At 34.3% G+C, this 18,042-nt stretch overlaps 1 protein-coding gene across 3 annotated transcripts in view; it reads right to left on the bottom strand.

Annotated features, from left to right (window-relative positions):
- LOC117110538 (ras-related protein Rab-6A) overlaps positions 1-17,487 on the bottom strand; it is a 28,483-nt gene extending 10,996 nt beyond the window's left edge. Inside the window, exons 1-4 of one of the 3 annotated variants that reach the window (XM_033253286.1) lie at positions 17,284-17,487; positions 6,780-6,838; positions 6,414-6,573; positions 495-606 (exon numbers count right to left, since the gene is read on the bottom strand). In XM_033253286.1, coding sequence (XP_033109177.1) covers positions 495-606; positions 6,414-6,573; positions 6,780-6,838; positions 17,284-17,353 — 401 coding nt within the window. In that variant the 5' untranslated portion in view covers positions 17,354-17,487. Of the gene's footprint in view, positions 1-494; positions 607-6,413; positions 6,574-6,779; positions 6,839-10,695; positions 10,874-17,283 lie in introns of those variants that run through there. The other 2 variants (XM_033253285.1, XM_033253287.1) reach the window with 2 other exon arrangements.
- Positions 17,488-18,042: the final 555 nt, after the last annotated feature.

Below are 18,042 nucleotides of genomic sequence, written 5' to 3'. Positions count from 1 at the left end.
CATTTAGGCCACGTAAAAAAAGTAGTTTCTTGTCCTAATATTTTGACAAAAGGAGAATAAGGGCACTTTTTTTTTTTAATTTGGAGATGACAAATCCAAGACGAGAAACTAGAATTTTTTTTTATTTGGCCTAATGATTTAGATTTCAATAATGTACTGACAAAATCATATTCATAATTTCAGGAACAAGACATTAAAGAACTATGGTAATGAACTAAATTCTAATAAATTATATGATGGTCTTTGCTGTAGATATTTCTGATTATATTTCCTCTGATGGTTTTTACAGTTGACAATTTCATGTAAAATTCATATAAACTTACAGGAATTGATAAGTAATCCTGTATTGACTTTTTTTTCTTGGTTCTTTTAATGGAAAAGTTCATTGCATGAAAATTGAACATTTCATGCATGGCCTAAACAATCTATCTTGGTTACCAAAACACAGAAGAAACACCTTCTCTAAAAATCAGAAGTACCTTACAACTGCTTACCTTTTATCTGCTAAATCTGTTTTGTTGCCTACTAGCATTATAATTACATCACTTCCTCGTTCCGTTCGGACATCATCAATCCATTTTGATGTCTGATGGAAGGAATTAGCATCTAGTTGGAGAAAAATAATCAAACTGATGATGAGAAAGATCATACACTTGGTAAGTACACTTATCAATCATACTGGATTGGGTTGAATTTATTCAGTGTAAACACCAAGGATAGCCCACGAAAGTCTAGAAGAAGACTTATATCCAGTGGAGTCCTTCTGATGTTGATTGGGCAGTACACCGGGAGACAATCCCCACTCTTTTCCGAAGAGTGAACTGTGTTCTTTAACGTGCACATGGGCCATAAATGCACACGGGATCAACGGCTTAAACGTCTCATCCGAAAGACGGTGTGCTATTTCAACTTGCATTTCAGCCCTCCAGCTGAAATACAAGGAGAGGCAGCGATGGGAATTGAACCGGAGACCTAGAGATCTCCACGGTTCAGCACACACACAGTGGCTACCACCAGATTAGCCAACTGAGCTAAGCTGTTGGTCCCGTTAAAAAAAAAAATTGATATTGTGCCCCAGATTTGATTATTTTCATTCTAGCATTTAGTATGATGCAGAGTCTTCATTTCTATATTATTGAATTTTCTTGAATACAATCCAATTCAATAGTTTTTTGAAAGAAAAGAAACCTGTTGTATGCTCTTATATAATCATGATCATGGATGTAGTTATGGTGGGCGGGGCCACCCAGTCTTGGAAGTTTTCCACCCAGTCTAAAACTAATTTCATGGCCCTCCACCCACCTTCATTAACCTACTTCTCCATCCTTAAAATCCACTTATTATTAAGAGTTTAGCAATGTTATCACCCACACCTACCCTTAAAATGTCTATCACACACCCTTAGTTTTTTACAGCTACAACCCTGCATAATGTGCCTATCACAGTATGGTCACGATGACATCATGACCACATTTACTGTAGGCGTGTCTCGTATGTTTTTGTAAAAAAGAATTTGATAGTTTGTACAGGGCTTAAGACGGGGAAAAAATATACAGTATATAATATGTATACACTGTACAATAAATCTTGTTAACAGAAATATATTATACAGAATATATAGCGTGTTACATTGCTACTGAATGTCAGCATTGAAAATGATTAATCATTGTTCAAAGACGTGTCCAGACAGCTTTCATATGTATAATATTTTTTTCTTCTGCTGATAGATCAGACTTGCCTTTAAACAAATCATAAATTAATATAATAACTGCAGACAGTTCGCAGTTCCCTACTGAAATATAAAAATATGGACAGAAATATCCGACGCAATATGAATATAGAGCATTTGTAAAGTCACAACTCTAAGTGACCTCAGCAAAGGCTCTACCTAAGGCGGTCGATACGGCCGACCGCCTCCTCATCAAAGCTACTATTACATCATGTTTTTCAACAGATGTAACTGCATTGTAAACTTAATATTAAAATAAGTACACGAAAATAAATAACAATCTTTAGAAGGTACAGTACCTACTTATAATATATACATAGGACAATATACTGTATGTCAAGTTTTTAAAATTTTTTTATAGGTTTTATTTGAAAATCATTAGGCCAGTTGAATTAGCTACTGCATGATAAACTATGGCGACAGTACAGTAGTTCTGCAGGTGTTAAGCAATAATGTTAATTTAACCAATCAAAACATTACCTCTAGTAGGTGACATAGCTATGAATAAACTAAAGATCAAAGCATTCTTACCCTACTGATCAAAGTTACCTACAAAAACAAAATAAGCTCCTTTGAAGCTTTAAGCCCATTGTTAAGCAATGGGTGTAGCCTACGTATAGCAATACGTTTAAACAATAGGATAGACCAGTTTTGAACAATAGGATAGACCAGTTTTGAACAATAGGATAGACCAGTTTTGCAAACTGTTAATAATGTTAGTATTGGAAAGTATTAAAACTAATTTATTACTTACATTACAGGCTACATTATCATTTTCAAGTATACCTTGTAAACCTAAACCTAAAACATATTGGAATGCCTCACAATTTCAAAACAGGACCTTGTTGAAGGCCTCTAAATCACATTTTTCTAGCAAGAAAACCGCCCGATTTTTTTTATCTCACACTCGTTCTCATAGTATACTGAATTAATTCATTTGATGTTGGGAATGTTAACATAACATAACATTTTATGTTAACATTCACTTGATGTTGGGAATGTTAACATACAAAATGTTACTAAAATTACTAGCTTTACTTGACATTCTATTCCATTTTAGAACTTCAAAAAGCAATTTAATAGTTGGCGATCAATTACAATGTGTACACCAAAACATGTTGATGAGGTTTACGATTTCAACAGATATTAGACAATTTCAGAACTAAGGAGTAATTCCCAATTTATCAATGATATAAAAAAAGCATTTCAAAACAGATAGAAAGGATGGTGTCAGCCTGGAAAATGGTTTTCTCAGAAAAAAATAAAAATAGAAACCACAGTTTAAGCACTGAAGTGTTATTTTCTATTTAATTTTTGTTTGTATTTGTGGGTCATTCCCAAGCCAACTCAAATTTTCAGAAAATCTTGGCTGGGTACCTTCTCAGATTTTCTGGATATAATACAGTATGCACCAACATGTCTAACAAACACACCCAAAATCTGACTTGCCAATTCCAAGTAGTTTAGAAGTTAACGGCCATTTGAAATTTCGGGTCATACTCCTTTTTAGCTCTCTATATATTTGTAAATACAGTAGTTGCATTTTTAATTAGCCATATCTTGAAACAGAATACTGTAAAACTAATTAACAGGAATACTGTATAACATGACTTTCGGTATACTCCTTCTTAGCTCTCTATATATTTGTAAATACAGTAGTTGCATTTTTAATTAGCCATATCTTGAAACAGAATACTGTAAAACTAATTAACAGGAATACTGTATAACATGACTTTCGGTATACTGGACCCCGTTACCAAAATATTGGTTCTTAAAGACCCTAACTTATTTGGTAGCATAATATTTTTGCCATTTTAGATCCCGGGCACCAAAATACCCAAATCAATAGTTTTTATGCAACACATTTTTATTATAGTTAGAAATGTTTCACTATAGTATACGGCCTCGTGCAAGAACACCACCTTGTTGAACTAGCTTCCGTTATACAAGAAAGACAATGATTATTATTTATTTATTTATCTAATTATTATTATTATCATTATTATGATTATTATTATTATTACTACTAAGTGCAGTAGACCCAAGATTTTAAATGCAGGTAGATTTCCATACTATTACCTAACATGTAACCAAAATGTGTCTTTTTTTTAGTATTCAATTATAGAAGGGAAATATAAAATATTGTCATCTTGTTCAACAAGAATAACAATTCTGTACCAAACACCTGGAATACGATCATTAACAAATATGAGGAAACACTTTACTGAACAAATTAAAAATCTGATTAACATGAGAAATAATTATATAGACCATTAAAACAAATTGCAATGTAATTAGTATTATAGAATTTTGTACTTGTTAATTACCGTACTCGCGCCCGGGCGCTTAAAATATTTTTGCACTTTTTGAGGGGTGCTTATTCAAACCGGTGCTTATTTAAATGGGGCGCTTATAAAAACAGAGTGGAAATTGAGGGGGCGCTTATGGAAATAGATGAAAATCGAGGGGTTCTTATGGGAAATTATTAAATTCAAGAGGCACTTTTTGAATGAAAAAAAGATTATATAAGGACATTACGAATGGTGGTCAGAAAAGATAATCGTCCAGAAAACATGGTTCATGACAAGAATGCGTGAATATTTACATAACAGCAAAATAGCAGATGCTAGTGGTTAGCTTGTTTGCCATCGGCCGATTGAGATTAGCAGGATGGCAGGATCATTGTATTTTTTCTTGAAAACTCAGATGAGAATGTGCAAGGTCGGGGGAAAAAAGGAGTAGGACTAAGCATAGACAAATATGTAAAAAGAGTAAAGTTGGAATATACTGTCTGTCCAGGGATCGGAGCTCTCATCTGTCCAAGAGAAATATCCTCATTTTGATATTGACCAAAGAAGAATGTGTTTCCACTCTACAGCTCAAATCATGCCAACAACCATAGTCATAGGATTGATTGGATTATTGACTTGCTAAAAAGAAAATCTTATGAGGGGGCGCTTGTTCAAATTAGAAGGGGGGGGGGACGCTTATTAGAAGGGGGGGGGGGACGCTTATTCAAACGGGGTGCTTAAGGAAATTCAAGTTAGGAGGGGCGGTTATTCGAGAGGAGCGCTTATTCAAACAGGACGCTTATTCGCACGAGTACGGTAGTTAGCTTAAAGATATATTATTCCATAAAAAACACCAATAAAATATTTAAAAAAACATTTCTGAAATTAACTTGCTAATTTTGAGGTAACATAAAAATTATTATGCTTCTATTTTTTAAAAATCATTATTGAGTATAAAAATCAAGGTACACATTATATAAATTCAATCATTTCTATGCTCAAGAAATAATTTGTATGTTACTGCAAAATGAGCAATTTTCAAAATCCTTTTTTGTCATTTACAAAAATGAACTTCTAGATTAATGAATTCCAATGAATCTGTGCATATTGAAATGCTTTACATCACCATTTAGCGTCAAGCAAATTATTCTCCTTCTGGCTAAATATCAATATTATCATTAGTAATCAATATAGAAAATACATTTTTTTTGGTTATCAATACATAAAGTGATGGCATATAGCAAGATAAGCTCAGGCACGTCTGCATATTCATGTTATGTCTGGATAATTTTCATCAGTGGTTTGTATTTCACCGTATATTCTTGTACCGTACTTGTTGGGACTCTTTATTGGCAACGTTTATTTGAAATTATCTTTCTATCTGTGTATGATATTACTGTACGTGACCTAGCGGCCAATTTATTCATTAATCTGTCTGGATGAAGGTCTAGTCTAAAGTGGTGGCAGATGCAGAAGTAAGATGGGTAGATATTTATCAGATGATGCATTCGATTGCCATATTTTTCTGGAGTGGAGCTACGGTATAGTTTAGTGATTATGATGCTTGCCTTCAAATCTCAGGTTCCTGGGTCCAAATCCTGTAAAACGAGGGTTTGTTCTCATGTCTTAAACAACCCTCTCTGCCCCCTCCACCACCTTCCGTAAGTGATATCTCACTGTGGGTTCATTTGTGTTGAACACTTACTGTCAAAATAACAGTAACACAATTTTGGGGATAATACAGTAAAATTATGTGATTACCATTTACCATACGCTAAAACATAAGTAATAATTAGAACTGAATTATTTAAAAATTTGTTTATTGTTTCTTAACAAAATTTTTATGTGAATTTGAATCATGCAGCTTTCATATTTCCTTTTAAAGTAAGGGTCATTGCCGTATGTTTTCTTGCATATTTTGCTTTTCTTGCCTGAAACTTTACTGTACACTGGTGCCTTTAAGTGCATGTAAACAATATAAGAGGTTTTAGTACTGGCAATTCTCATTATCGGGGACATGAAGAAAAGAATGAGGAAGGTGCATGGTTGCGGGGCCGCTTGTGCTTGGAGCCAGGAGTTGACTGTTCTATTATTTTTCGAGGGGTGTTTCTCGTGTGAGAAAGAATAGGCAATTAGTCAGTTTATCCAGGTAAGTACTCACGAAGTAGACTACAAGTCTAAATAGTGCACCGTCTTTCACATAAGACATTTACGCCATTGGTCCTGTGTGTAATATGGCCCATGTGCACACTGAAGAACGTATTACACTTTCCAGAAAACAATCGTCGCCTGGATTACTCCCCAATTGTCTACCAGCAGAACCCAATATGTCTTTGGATTTTCATGGGTAATCCTGGATGTGTTCCAATAAAATCCAATCCAATCATACTTACTTGTGATATCATAGACAACGACTGCTACTGTAGAATCGCGTATGTAGCTGGGAATGAGACTGCGAAATCGTTCTTGACCTGCGGTGTCCCACAACTGAAGACGTACTGTTCGATCTTCAAGGTACATAGTCTTGGAAAGAAAATCTATACCAATTGTTGCCTGTAAGAAAGCAAACAAACAGACAATCAGTCAGAGGATATGAGGAGGAAGAGAATGGAACAGAAAGGAAAGAGGAAAAAATTATATAACACATGGAGAAAAAGGTAGGATGATTAAGAAGGAATGAGGAGAAATTTGGAGAAGGAAGCCCTAATTAACATTAATCTATAAAACATTGCTTAATTATTTACATGCTATAAACATACCTGATACGTGTTATCAAAACTATCATACATGAATCTTGTAATAAGTGACGTCTTGCCGACTATGGAAAAAACAAACCAAATTAATAAGTATTGTAAGTATCGTATTGGTAGCCTAAAAAATCAGTTGCTTTTAACAAACGTACTAAACATTAAGACCATAAAAAAATACAATGTATAAAATTAGACACAAATGAATCTACTATATGTTAAGTAAGGCAAACAAAAAACTTCTGGTACACATACATCTCACAAGTAGCGTTGACTTGTTGATTTTTATATACTGTAATTTTGTATCACAAAACAGGACCACATTTAAAATAGATTATAGTTCCTCCTGATATATCTTGCACCAACAAATGAATGAATGAATGAATAAATAAATAGGTCTCATAAAGTTTGTCTGACATTATGGTGGGATTACTACTATGATTGTCTCCAGAAGAATACAAAAAGATCATGTATGATGGGTGGAGCCACCCAGCCTTGAATTTTTCCATCTTTTATTGAGATACCAAGTGAATCATATCTACATGATACAATCATAATCAAAAGGTTCGGACAGGGTTTGTGGTGTGTTTTCAGGTATTTTTCACCAAAAAAAAATCAACATTTTAACCAAAAATATGTTGTTATGAACATAAACTTTTATTTTTTTTTTATTGTGATACCAAGTGAGTCCTACAAAAAGTAGGGCTACATGATGAAATCACAATAAAGTGGTCTGGTTGGGTTCTACAGTGTTTTTGGAGGTGTGCAGCGTTTAGCAATACCTGACACTATTTCCTCCATAAAATATCATTACACATTTGCTTTCAACAGTGTACAACACTTTCTATTACCCTGTATGTACTGTACCTGTTCAGCTTGTAATTAATATATTTTTATTGGCTGAATAGGCTAGTGGCAAGTTCCTATATTACAGCTTTAACTCGGAAATGCTGTCCTATAAAATTTACTTATCTATAGTATCATAATATGAAGAAAAACATCAGAGATACATATTAGAATGCGCAACAGTGATTTGATCGTAGGGTGATGAAAGATGCCTAGAAGGAAATGAGAACATCTAAAATTGATGTATCACAATCAACATTGCCACAAAGTAAGACCCAAAACATAGCCCCCTACAGTATATAAAATGCATTTACTGTAACAAGATTACACCTGGAAATGCTTGAAAATGTTAGCAGATCATGTAACCCTTCTTCTTCTTGTGTCAGAGGTCATATTTTGATATTGATGACTGTGCACAGATATAGTAGTGAATACAATATTAAGCTTGCTTTAGATAAATATGAAACAGTAATGCACAAAATGGCAAACAAATTTGCAACCACAATTATTTTAGTACAGTATTACTTTGTTTCAGGTTAAAGCATCTTTAGTTTTAATATTCAACTTTCCATGAGTGGAACTCTATCAGTATGGTAGCTTGGAGGCTAGGAATGATGCTGCCCTTCTAGTTCCAGGGTCCTAGGTTCAAATCCTTCAATGTTAATGAGTTCAAGCCATAGCTTGTTGGTAAAATGCTAGACTTCCCATCCCAGGTTCCTGGATTCAAATCTTGCAATGTTGATGGAGTGGAGCTGTGACTTGGTGGTAAAATGCCTTTTAATCCTAGGGTCCTGGGTCCAAATCCTTCAATATTAAGTAGTTCAAGCTATAGCTTGGTGGTAAAATGCTAGACCTCCAATCTCAGGGTCCTGGGTTCAAATCCTTCAATATTAAGTAGTTCAAGCTATAGCTTGGTGGTAAAATGCTAGACCTCCAATCCCAAGGTCCTGGGTTCAAATCTTGAAATGTTGATGGAATGGAGCTGTAACTAGGTGGTATTTTTTTTCCCTTTCAATCCCAGGGTCCTGGGTTCAAATCCTGCAAGGTTCAACTTAAAAAGAATGGACTGTCATCATTCTGGATGTGTCATTCCACTGCAGTGGGCTTACTGTAGTATTTAAAATGCTTGCCTTCCAATCCCAGTGTCTTGGGTTCATATCCTGCAACATTTGGTATGGAGCTACTTATGGTAGTAAAATATTTGGCTATGATAGAAATCGCAGATTTAGCAAACGCTGAAAATATGATCTAGTAAAATACAAACATATTGTAGCACACAGTATAAATCTAACAAATCATTCATTTAGCATCTAATACATACTGTAACATTAGGAATGAATCAGTTCTTGGTCTATTAACATGCCATGCCCAGAATAATAAATGTGTACCAACGACATTCAGGTAAGTATTCATGAAGTAGACAAATAAATATATAAATAAAAATGTATCAATTGATATTTTCTTATTCATTATCTAGCATTTCTTGAAGAGATTCCTTTGAAAATTTCATTTTTCCAAAGTCAAATTTGACATGTAAATAATTCAGCCAGTTGAAAATATACCCGAAGAGACTCGCTTTCATAAATATAGCCCACCTATATGAGTCACACAGCAGTCAGCATTAAATGGCAGAACTCTAGGTCACTCTTAACCTTAGGCGTTGTATTATGTGTTAAACCTGCTTAACATCAGATTAAGGAAAAGCAAACTTCTTCAGTTTTTTTTGTCATACCATACAACATTCAACTGTACTTACAGAAGTCCAACAGAATATCTGTCTGTTCAGGATGTTTAATTTTCAACATGGATGGATTCAGAAATACATGAAGGACTAACAAATTATTGGCAATTATTCTTGACAACTAATTCAGTTTCTAGCATTGATTTCTTTCTCAGTGACTAGAACAATTAGTAACTTGTAATATATTATTTGGGTTCACACATATCTAGGCCTACTATAATACCTGTGAGCTCTGTGTACTTACTGTACAGTTAAAATGATTATGTCAACAACTATCAGTGACTGAAAGCAACATAGAACTGTATATATTGAGAGTCCCAAATTGTTGTTACTGCAATACTTGTGTGTGCGTTCATATACTGTAGTGTACAGTACAGTAGTTATAGTTTAGGTGCACTCCACCTTGACCCCTGCCATGGAAAACTGTCAGACCAGCGGTGGCTCCAGAACTTTGCTGACAAGTGGTCCGACATGTCCGACGGAGGGGTCTGAACCAAGGGACAAACTAGAGCCTCTGTCGGGGTCACAGAGAGTTTTTATGGCTTAGGCCTAATATGGTCCAGATTTTGCTTTTAGACGGCAATATTTAAGGGATTGACAATCAATATAATGTTTATTTAGATAGGCAAATTATTTTTTTCACAATTTCATTGTAGCATCGGCAGGTCCAGGCCTGTCTCTGACGGCGAGGGGAGGGCAAATATAGCTGTTTTAGTCGTCAATTTTACAGGTAAAAATAACCAGCCAAATGGTAAAAATTGTGTTTTTTTGTTAAGAAAAAAAAAACTCACTGATTGGGCCTACAGTAGGTATTCTAGGCTGAACTTTTTAAATAAATGAACATCATTCCAATCTACGCCTAGACTAAGTCATTAAACCCCACTCAAAAGAGGTAGCGCCAGACACTGCACACAGAGCTGAATATTTATGGACAAATTTACCAGTAAAAGTGGGAGAACACAGCCACTACATTCAATCCATGCTTCAGAATCTAGACTAGACTACCAGTGAATCATACTACAGTACAGCAGAGTAGAAGCTGGCAAAAATGTATTCACACCTTGCTGGCAGCTGCTTAATCAGAGAGCAAAATAATCGATGCACAGACAGTAGGACTAATAAGTCTACAATTTTATCTTTAGTAAACTTTAGTTGGCAACAATGAAAACAACAAATTGAAAAAATGATCTACAAAATTGGGTGGTTCAATTAAATATTATTTTACAAAATTAGTATGACAGAGTTACAGTAAGGACTTACTGTAGTGGTTGGGACAGTAGTGGTGATATACTGTAGAAGCTTCCTACAAAAAAAAATAAAAACTTCTGAATGACAACAAACCTTGCATTTCTCCTAACACTACCAATTTGATCTTCTCCGACTTCACAACGTGTGTAGCCATTTAAGATTCACATAGATTTCCAGTAGTTTATAAAACAAATAGGCTCAAATTCTGTGCATAAAACTTTTAGGCTTTTAAAAAGCACCTGCAAGAAATGTTAGCATGTTGCACCATTAGCCACGTTGCATAGGGGTATACTGTGTAACTGGACTTCAAACCCTGGATTTGTACACAACCTTTCTGAACCTGCAGTTGTGTACTTAGCAGTAACACCAAGTGTTAAACACAAACACCTGTGATAAAAATCAAATCTGGGATCAATTTACATTTGATTTTATTATTATACAACAGCTGATTCTTTTTTATTTTAGCAGAGGCCTTGTGTCTACTGAAAAAATGCCAAACAATTGGTTATTCTTCCTTTAAATGGGTAATATCCTACATAACACATTTCTGCTCAATGAAAACCTAATTCGAATACAATGTTATAACAGTAAATTATTTTTGCTCCCACCCCATTAACTGCAAAAATTTAACCATGTTTTTTAATAACCATATACTAAAAGGGACTATCCAAAATTGTTATCATATCGGAAAAGTGGGGAGGGGGTTGACAGTGTACAGTAGGCATCCCTTTTAGCGGGAGTGGATTACAATAAATGCTGTGTTTTGTACTGTACTCTTGTAAAAATGTTGAAAATAATGGATGAACTCTAAATAACCGGGTTAAAATCTTGCAGTTAGTAATGAACCCATACTGTCTATTGTGCATTAACATTAACTGTAAATAATTAATCCAGCATTTTATCATATTTCTTTTTTTTGCTTGCTATAATGTAAGTTTGCTGTCGTGTATTTGTAAGGACAGCTTCTCAATAGTAATTTGGTTTACTTTCAGTTTTCCTCAGGCTTGTGTTTTTGTTTTTCTTGCCTGGAAATAATAAATGAAACGAAATAATTAATGTTGTATATAAAAATAACTATCTCAAAAGAAATAGATACTAGACTCTATTGCCAATAATTAACTAAATCTATTAAATTATAATAAAATGTGATAGCCTATTAATCAGCCATCCATTAATTAAATAATTACCAGCTACCGAAAATTCAACTTTCTTAATAGGCCTATGATTTTATAGATACAATCGCAATTGTAGGCCTGCAATTCTTTACTAATTTATAACAACTACTGTACGGTATATTTTCTGTATAAAAACAGTATTTTTCAGTTATTATTACTATGCTTTTTATAGTACAAAAATAAACACTGTATCCATGACACACACTGTACAGTATAAAGATTTAAAAATGAATTTTTGAATACAATTTGAATAAATTATATGAATCATGTAGTGCATCATAGGGATGATGTTGATTTTTACGTTAAATATATGGTGGAAGTAATGGACAATATTAAGGCCAAAAAAATGTTGGGTGTTACCAAGCACAGGGATTTTTGAAAAATGAAGTCAGAATTGTTCTTTATTTTTAATTTCTTTTTATACCATAGGGCCTAGGCCTACTATCATGGTTCATTGTCAGCCATGCATTGTGGTAAATAGGTGCAAGGGCTAAAATTGGTATTACTGTAAAAAAGGTATCAAATTTATAATTTAAAATTCTTGAAAATTTCCATTTTGAACCATTGTTTTAGGCTTACTCTGGCTTTGGCAATAAAGCCTTTCTATAGGCAAATAATGAGCGTTGCTGTTGTTAATGACGGCGGAGGCTGGGACGATGACAAAAAATGATGATGAAAATGAGTGTCAATGATGTGATGGTGAAGTAAGATCATGCAGTACAGTATGATGAAAATTTCATAATGGATTCTTACAGATGTTGATTTGTTTTAATATATTCAATCAATCAATCAATCAATCAACAAGGATTTACTGTATATTGCGCCAATATTATGTATATATTTATTTATTATATGTTTAGTGGCGCTATGTTATTATATTATTTTTGTTGTTATTGTTTGGCGATAGCAATTTGGCATACTTTGATTTTTTGAAGTTATCTGATTCTCGAGTTAAAACTGATTAACTTATTAGGCGAGACTTTTTTATGCCTTGTTTCGCGTACTTATATTTTATCGTCAGAAGAGGGCGGAAAAAAATACAAATAAAGTTTTGTTTTCTTATTAAGCTATTAATACTGTAGTTTTGCCAAAAACAGCCATATGGAAGAGAAAATAAAAATAACATTTTATTGGTGAGTTAGGTATAGGTAGGAGAATAACCAATAACTTGCAGCGTCATTGTGCTGAATTGCGGCATGGTCCGTGACTACCTAGCAACCGTAAAGAGGTGCTTATAGCAGTTACAGTACATGACATCATTCCACAACGACAGGGGCTGAAATGAACCATAACATCGGGGTAACACCCTAATCTTTTTCCGAAAGATGCAATGGGTTCTTTAAAGTGCACACAAGCCAGATGTATACACTGGACCTCCATTTTAAGTCCTTATCCGAGAAGACTTGGCTCTACCAACCGAACTGTACACAGATAATATTGGGAATGCAGATAATATTTGGAATTGGGAAAGTTTATATAGTTAGGAAGAAATATACATAAGTATAAAATAAAAAATTAAAATTAAAAAATTAAAATTAAAATTTCTAAAAAATAAGATACAGTACTGTATCTTATTTTTTAGAAATTTTAAGGCAGCGGTGGATGTAATAAAAATAAAGGAAACCTTTTATTTTTTTCACAAATTTTCATTTTTTTTTCGCGGCGACGGGTGTGTTAATTAGCCAAAAATAAAATTTTATTTTTATTTGAAATCATCATTATTGGCTAGCGGTGGGTTCGCTAAACAAGATATAAGGAAAGTCTTACCTTACAGATGTCCTTTTATTTTTAGCTCATGATTGACCAGTAATTTAAATTCCAGACTAGTTATCTATTCACCACTAATTTGATAGTTGATAAATACTAGAAACATATTATGAAGGAAGTGGATAATTCATCGGATATACAGACTTGGACCTACTGTACAGCTCATGAATTATGCTCAGTGTAAACCCGACTGTTTATGTCATCCAACATGCTTAGTTTAATGTGCAAAGCTAAATCTTCTATCTCACAAGAATATTGGCAATAAATTAAGCTGCAGAAGATTAATACTGTATTACATTTAAACGATGATTAGTATCTATAGATTTAAATTAATTAGGTGAGACTTTTTAATACCTTGTTTCGCAAACCTATTTTATCAGGAGGGTAGAAATAAAAATAAAATTTTGTTTTATCATTCAGCAAATAGTTTTGCTAAAAACATCCAGATGGAGGAGAAAATAAAAATAAAATTTTATAAAATAAAATCTTCTGAAATTTCCATTTTTTGTGGCATCGGGTGTGCTAATTGGCCAAAAATTAAATGTTATTTTTATTCAAAATCATCATTCTTGGTGGGCGGCTGGTTTACTGTACTAAACCATGTATTTAAACAAAGCCTCGCCTTATGGCAATGTAATGTGTTTGAATGATTTATAATAGTTCAGTAATGCTTTTTGTTCAAGCCATACTTTACTGTATGTTCATCTGATCTGAGTTTTTACCAATTTAGTCTTCATAACAAAATTAGAATGAGAAAAACATTTCCTTGCAAATCTTTAAATAATATCATTCCTATAGTGTGTAATGTACCCTTAAATGTCAGTCCAGCAAGTTCATGAATTTCTGTATGGTACATACAGTACGATAATTATTCAAAATCAATTTTTATCTGCAATTTATTTAAAGTTGATAGCGTATTGTACACTGTACATGATTATTTTATAAAATGTTATTTTTCAATTTTGGAGTTTCTTCCTTAATCTTTTTGGATGGCAGTTGAGGAAAGCAGTTAAGAATTATAAAAATGGTCATACTGTATCTGCTTGTGAAGGAACATGTAAGTAAAATACTAAAAAAAAAATGTAAAAAACAAACTGGACAAAGTACAAATATAGTACACTAATATACTAACGTGAATATGGTACCACACACGATAAGTATCATCAGATATAGTGCAGTAATATGATTTTGGCAAGATTCCAACAGGTGCAGATTCTGTTATCATTAATCATATAATTATTGGATCTGAAGCACAAGGACTTGAGACATTTACAAGCTTCAATGAGTATTAAAGGATTTGTCAATTGTCTTTTGTGAGGCTATTGGCAAAAGGATGAGGAAGCAGTCAACTGTTTATTTAGTACACCTAGATTCCAATTTCTTTACGATCTATCTCCTCACCACCAAGACCTATTTAGCATTAATTGTTGAATTGGATTATTGCCCATAGTATTCAGTTTAGGTAGACTTTATTAGGCTTAATGGCCTTGACTTGAAAGCTGTTAGTAGTTTTTTAGCGAATATTATTCAATAAGATTTAATTGCTGTATGCATTTTGACAATGGGCATTACATAGAATTTACTTTCTGCACACATGGAAAATAGAGATACAGTATTAAATAGTGTTAAGTATATTTTTCAATTGTTTAAAACTAATTTAATAAAAAGAATGCATTGACAAAAAACAGGCAAAAAAAGGCAAGTGGTGACCTTTTAATAATGGCTTAGCTATTGTTACACTAAACTAATTTCTAATTCTGATTATATTATAGCTACTGTAGGACAATAACATCCAATCACAACCAGGAATTTGTTTAAGATTGCTGTACAATTACCACTGCCTTCAATTGTACACTATGGTTTTTGATCCTTCATTCTTACTTTATAAAAATATATACACTCCCACAATATTGGTCATTTTTAAACTCGTGGCAGAGATTGAACATCACTTGTGGAAGTTCAAAGTCAACTACCTGAAGGGGCCTACTTTTGCTTGTCATGCAGATTTCTGAAGTTCTATGGAACGTCCACAGTAGTACTATGGAAATTCTACGTAATGATGGATGTATTGTATTATTACGGACAGACAAAGACACAGCGTAAATTTATCATTAGTCCTGTACTGTACAGTAAACCCAGTAATATGTGGGTTTGTCTAACTGTCCAGGACAATAACAGGACCTTTGGCTCGATAATCTTAATAATCCCTAGGACCCTACAGATGACTTTCCAAGGAAAGTGACCGATAAATCTTCATCTTGTCCCGTTTCCACAGCTGTTATTAATACTGTACCTGCAATTTTGGGCAATTCCTATCTTGCTGTTTTTCCCCAGAAAAAAACATAAATGGCTAAATTTCAATTACCAAGATCCATTGTTGTATTCACTAAGTTCCAGTAGACAGAATTACTGTAGGCAGTGCTTATAAATGATAGGCCCCTTTTTGGCCTTGTGCCATCACATACCTTTCCCTTATAATCACCTTGAAGGATGAAATAAAAACTACATCCCAGTCATCTAAAATTTTATAAATCTATGTTGAAAATCATAGACTAAAGTAGGCTAATAATCTGCTGCCTTGTTTTTATTGGACCTACCAAGTGCCCCACATTTAGAGTGAAAGTCAGACAAAAAATTATTTCCAACGGTCCTGCCCGTACAAAATGGAGTTAAAAGTCACACAGTTCTTTACTGAAGCTCATATATATGGCAAGAGTGATGTATACTCTGTACTCTACAAAACTAAAGTTGTTTATTTCATTCATGTCCCCTGCATCATGATCTGTACAGTGTTTAAACACGCATTTACTGCCATCTAGAGGCAGGTGCGTGCCATGCCATATTCTTAGAATTTTCTCACCAGCTACAGCCATGGTGGGGCTAAGTGTGGATTATAATGTCCTGCATTAATTTTCCATAACCTAGGCATATCCGTCTATCCTTTCTTTAATTTTTTTTTATATTAATCACAGTGCCTGAGCTTCCCTCCTAGAACATTGCTAGCAATAGCCTATCAATTGCTGAAACAGTGCCAACAATTTATTTTCTACAGTATGTTTTATTGGTTTAACAAATATGTTTAACTGGGACAGTCCCGTTAGACGGGAGCTTACACCCCTACACTGCAGAGGAGCAGAGATACTGTATATTGTAGGCCTTAACTCGCTAGGCCTATAGGCCCTACTGTAGGCCTAGGCTAGGCCTAGGTAGTGTTCAATCATTATTAATTTTTAAAGGTAGATCCTAGTCGAGGCCTAGGCTAGGCCTAGCTAGAGTAGGCCTACAGTAACCAATACACAACGCCAAAGTAGGCCTAACTACTGTACTCTCCACAGTGAGTATATCATCATCAATCATCCTAGCCTAGGGCCTAGGCTAGGCCCTTTAATCCTATTCTTTTTATTATTTATTATAATCTTTATGTTATGTCAGTTTCACAATGTTTTCTTATCTTAATTAATATAGGCCTAGGCCTAGGCCTAGTCGATGACAGGAAAAATAATCATTGGGAATACATTCCTCATGAAAAATCTAAATTCCGGTACGGCTAAAAACACCTTGTGGTCATAAAATGTTTTCAAACCATTGGAATGCTATAATTAGTATAGGCCTAGAGCCAGGCCCCCAGTCTACCAAGAGCAACGTCAGACGTTGGTTACACAGAGGGCGGTGGTGAATGCGGCCACCGGCAAATGAAGAGGCCAAGCCTAGCTTGGAAACATAAAACCAAGTAACTTACCGCTTTGTTCCCCAAGGAATACAAGCTTGAATTTCCTTAAAGGGTTACCGAAATCTCCCGAAGAGGACATGTTACAATATATTAAAATTTTAGTCTGATAATCGTCAAAAACAATATAATTTATCCAAGATCAAGAAAAATAATTAATTTCACTGAGTTCAGTTCGCCACGTTCGACGCCTGGAAATTCTAACGCAACAGAGCATGCGTCAACCAGATGACGTGTTGAAAATCGCAAAAATCTATTTATGATGAGCTCATCCCCTATTTATGTACAGTATTGTTTATTTAGTCCTTGATCACCACTTTCAAGTTCCGACTTATAATGACACATTGTACTCGATCATTACTCATAAGTGCATCTTCCAACCAAACCACGTACCCATAATAGATCATTATAAAGAATTTCTAACTTGACAACGAAACGAGACCTTGTATATTTTCTGCAGACAGACAGACAGTACACAAAGTGGAACAGCATCGACAATTCGTTTTTGGCTTTTCGGTTTCTTGCTACAAATAACCACTACCGCTCGATCAGAGCATATATACAAAGGATAAAAGTAATCGAAATACAGTAACGAATTTTATAAACGGGATTAAAATAAAGGTTTCTCATAAGGGGTGGGGGATCAAGCCAGTGAAGAACTATAGGAGAAGGTCGGGGGACGGGCGTGAATGTATGACGGAGTGAGAGGGTGCAAGGAGAACGAATCCCCTTGAACTCTAGAACTTTCCTTAATTTGTGGCTGTGTTTGAT

Source organism: Anneissia japonica, unplaced genomic scaffold (assembly GCF_011630105.1).
Source record: "Anneissia japonica isolate Jap-2015-1 unplaced genomic scaffold, ASM1163010v1 scaffold3434_len466720_cov178, whole genome shotgun sequence".
In the NCBI taxonomy this organism is placed as follows: domain Eukaryota; kingdom Metazoa; phylum Echinodermata; class Crinoidea; order Comatulida; family Comatulidae; genus Anneissia; species Anneissia japonica.
Note: the sequence above shows the minus strand (reverse complement) of the source record. Positions and strands in the feature narration are given on the sequence as shown.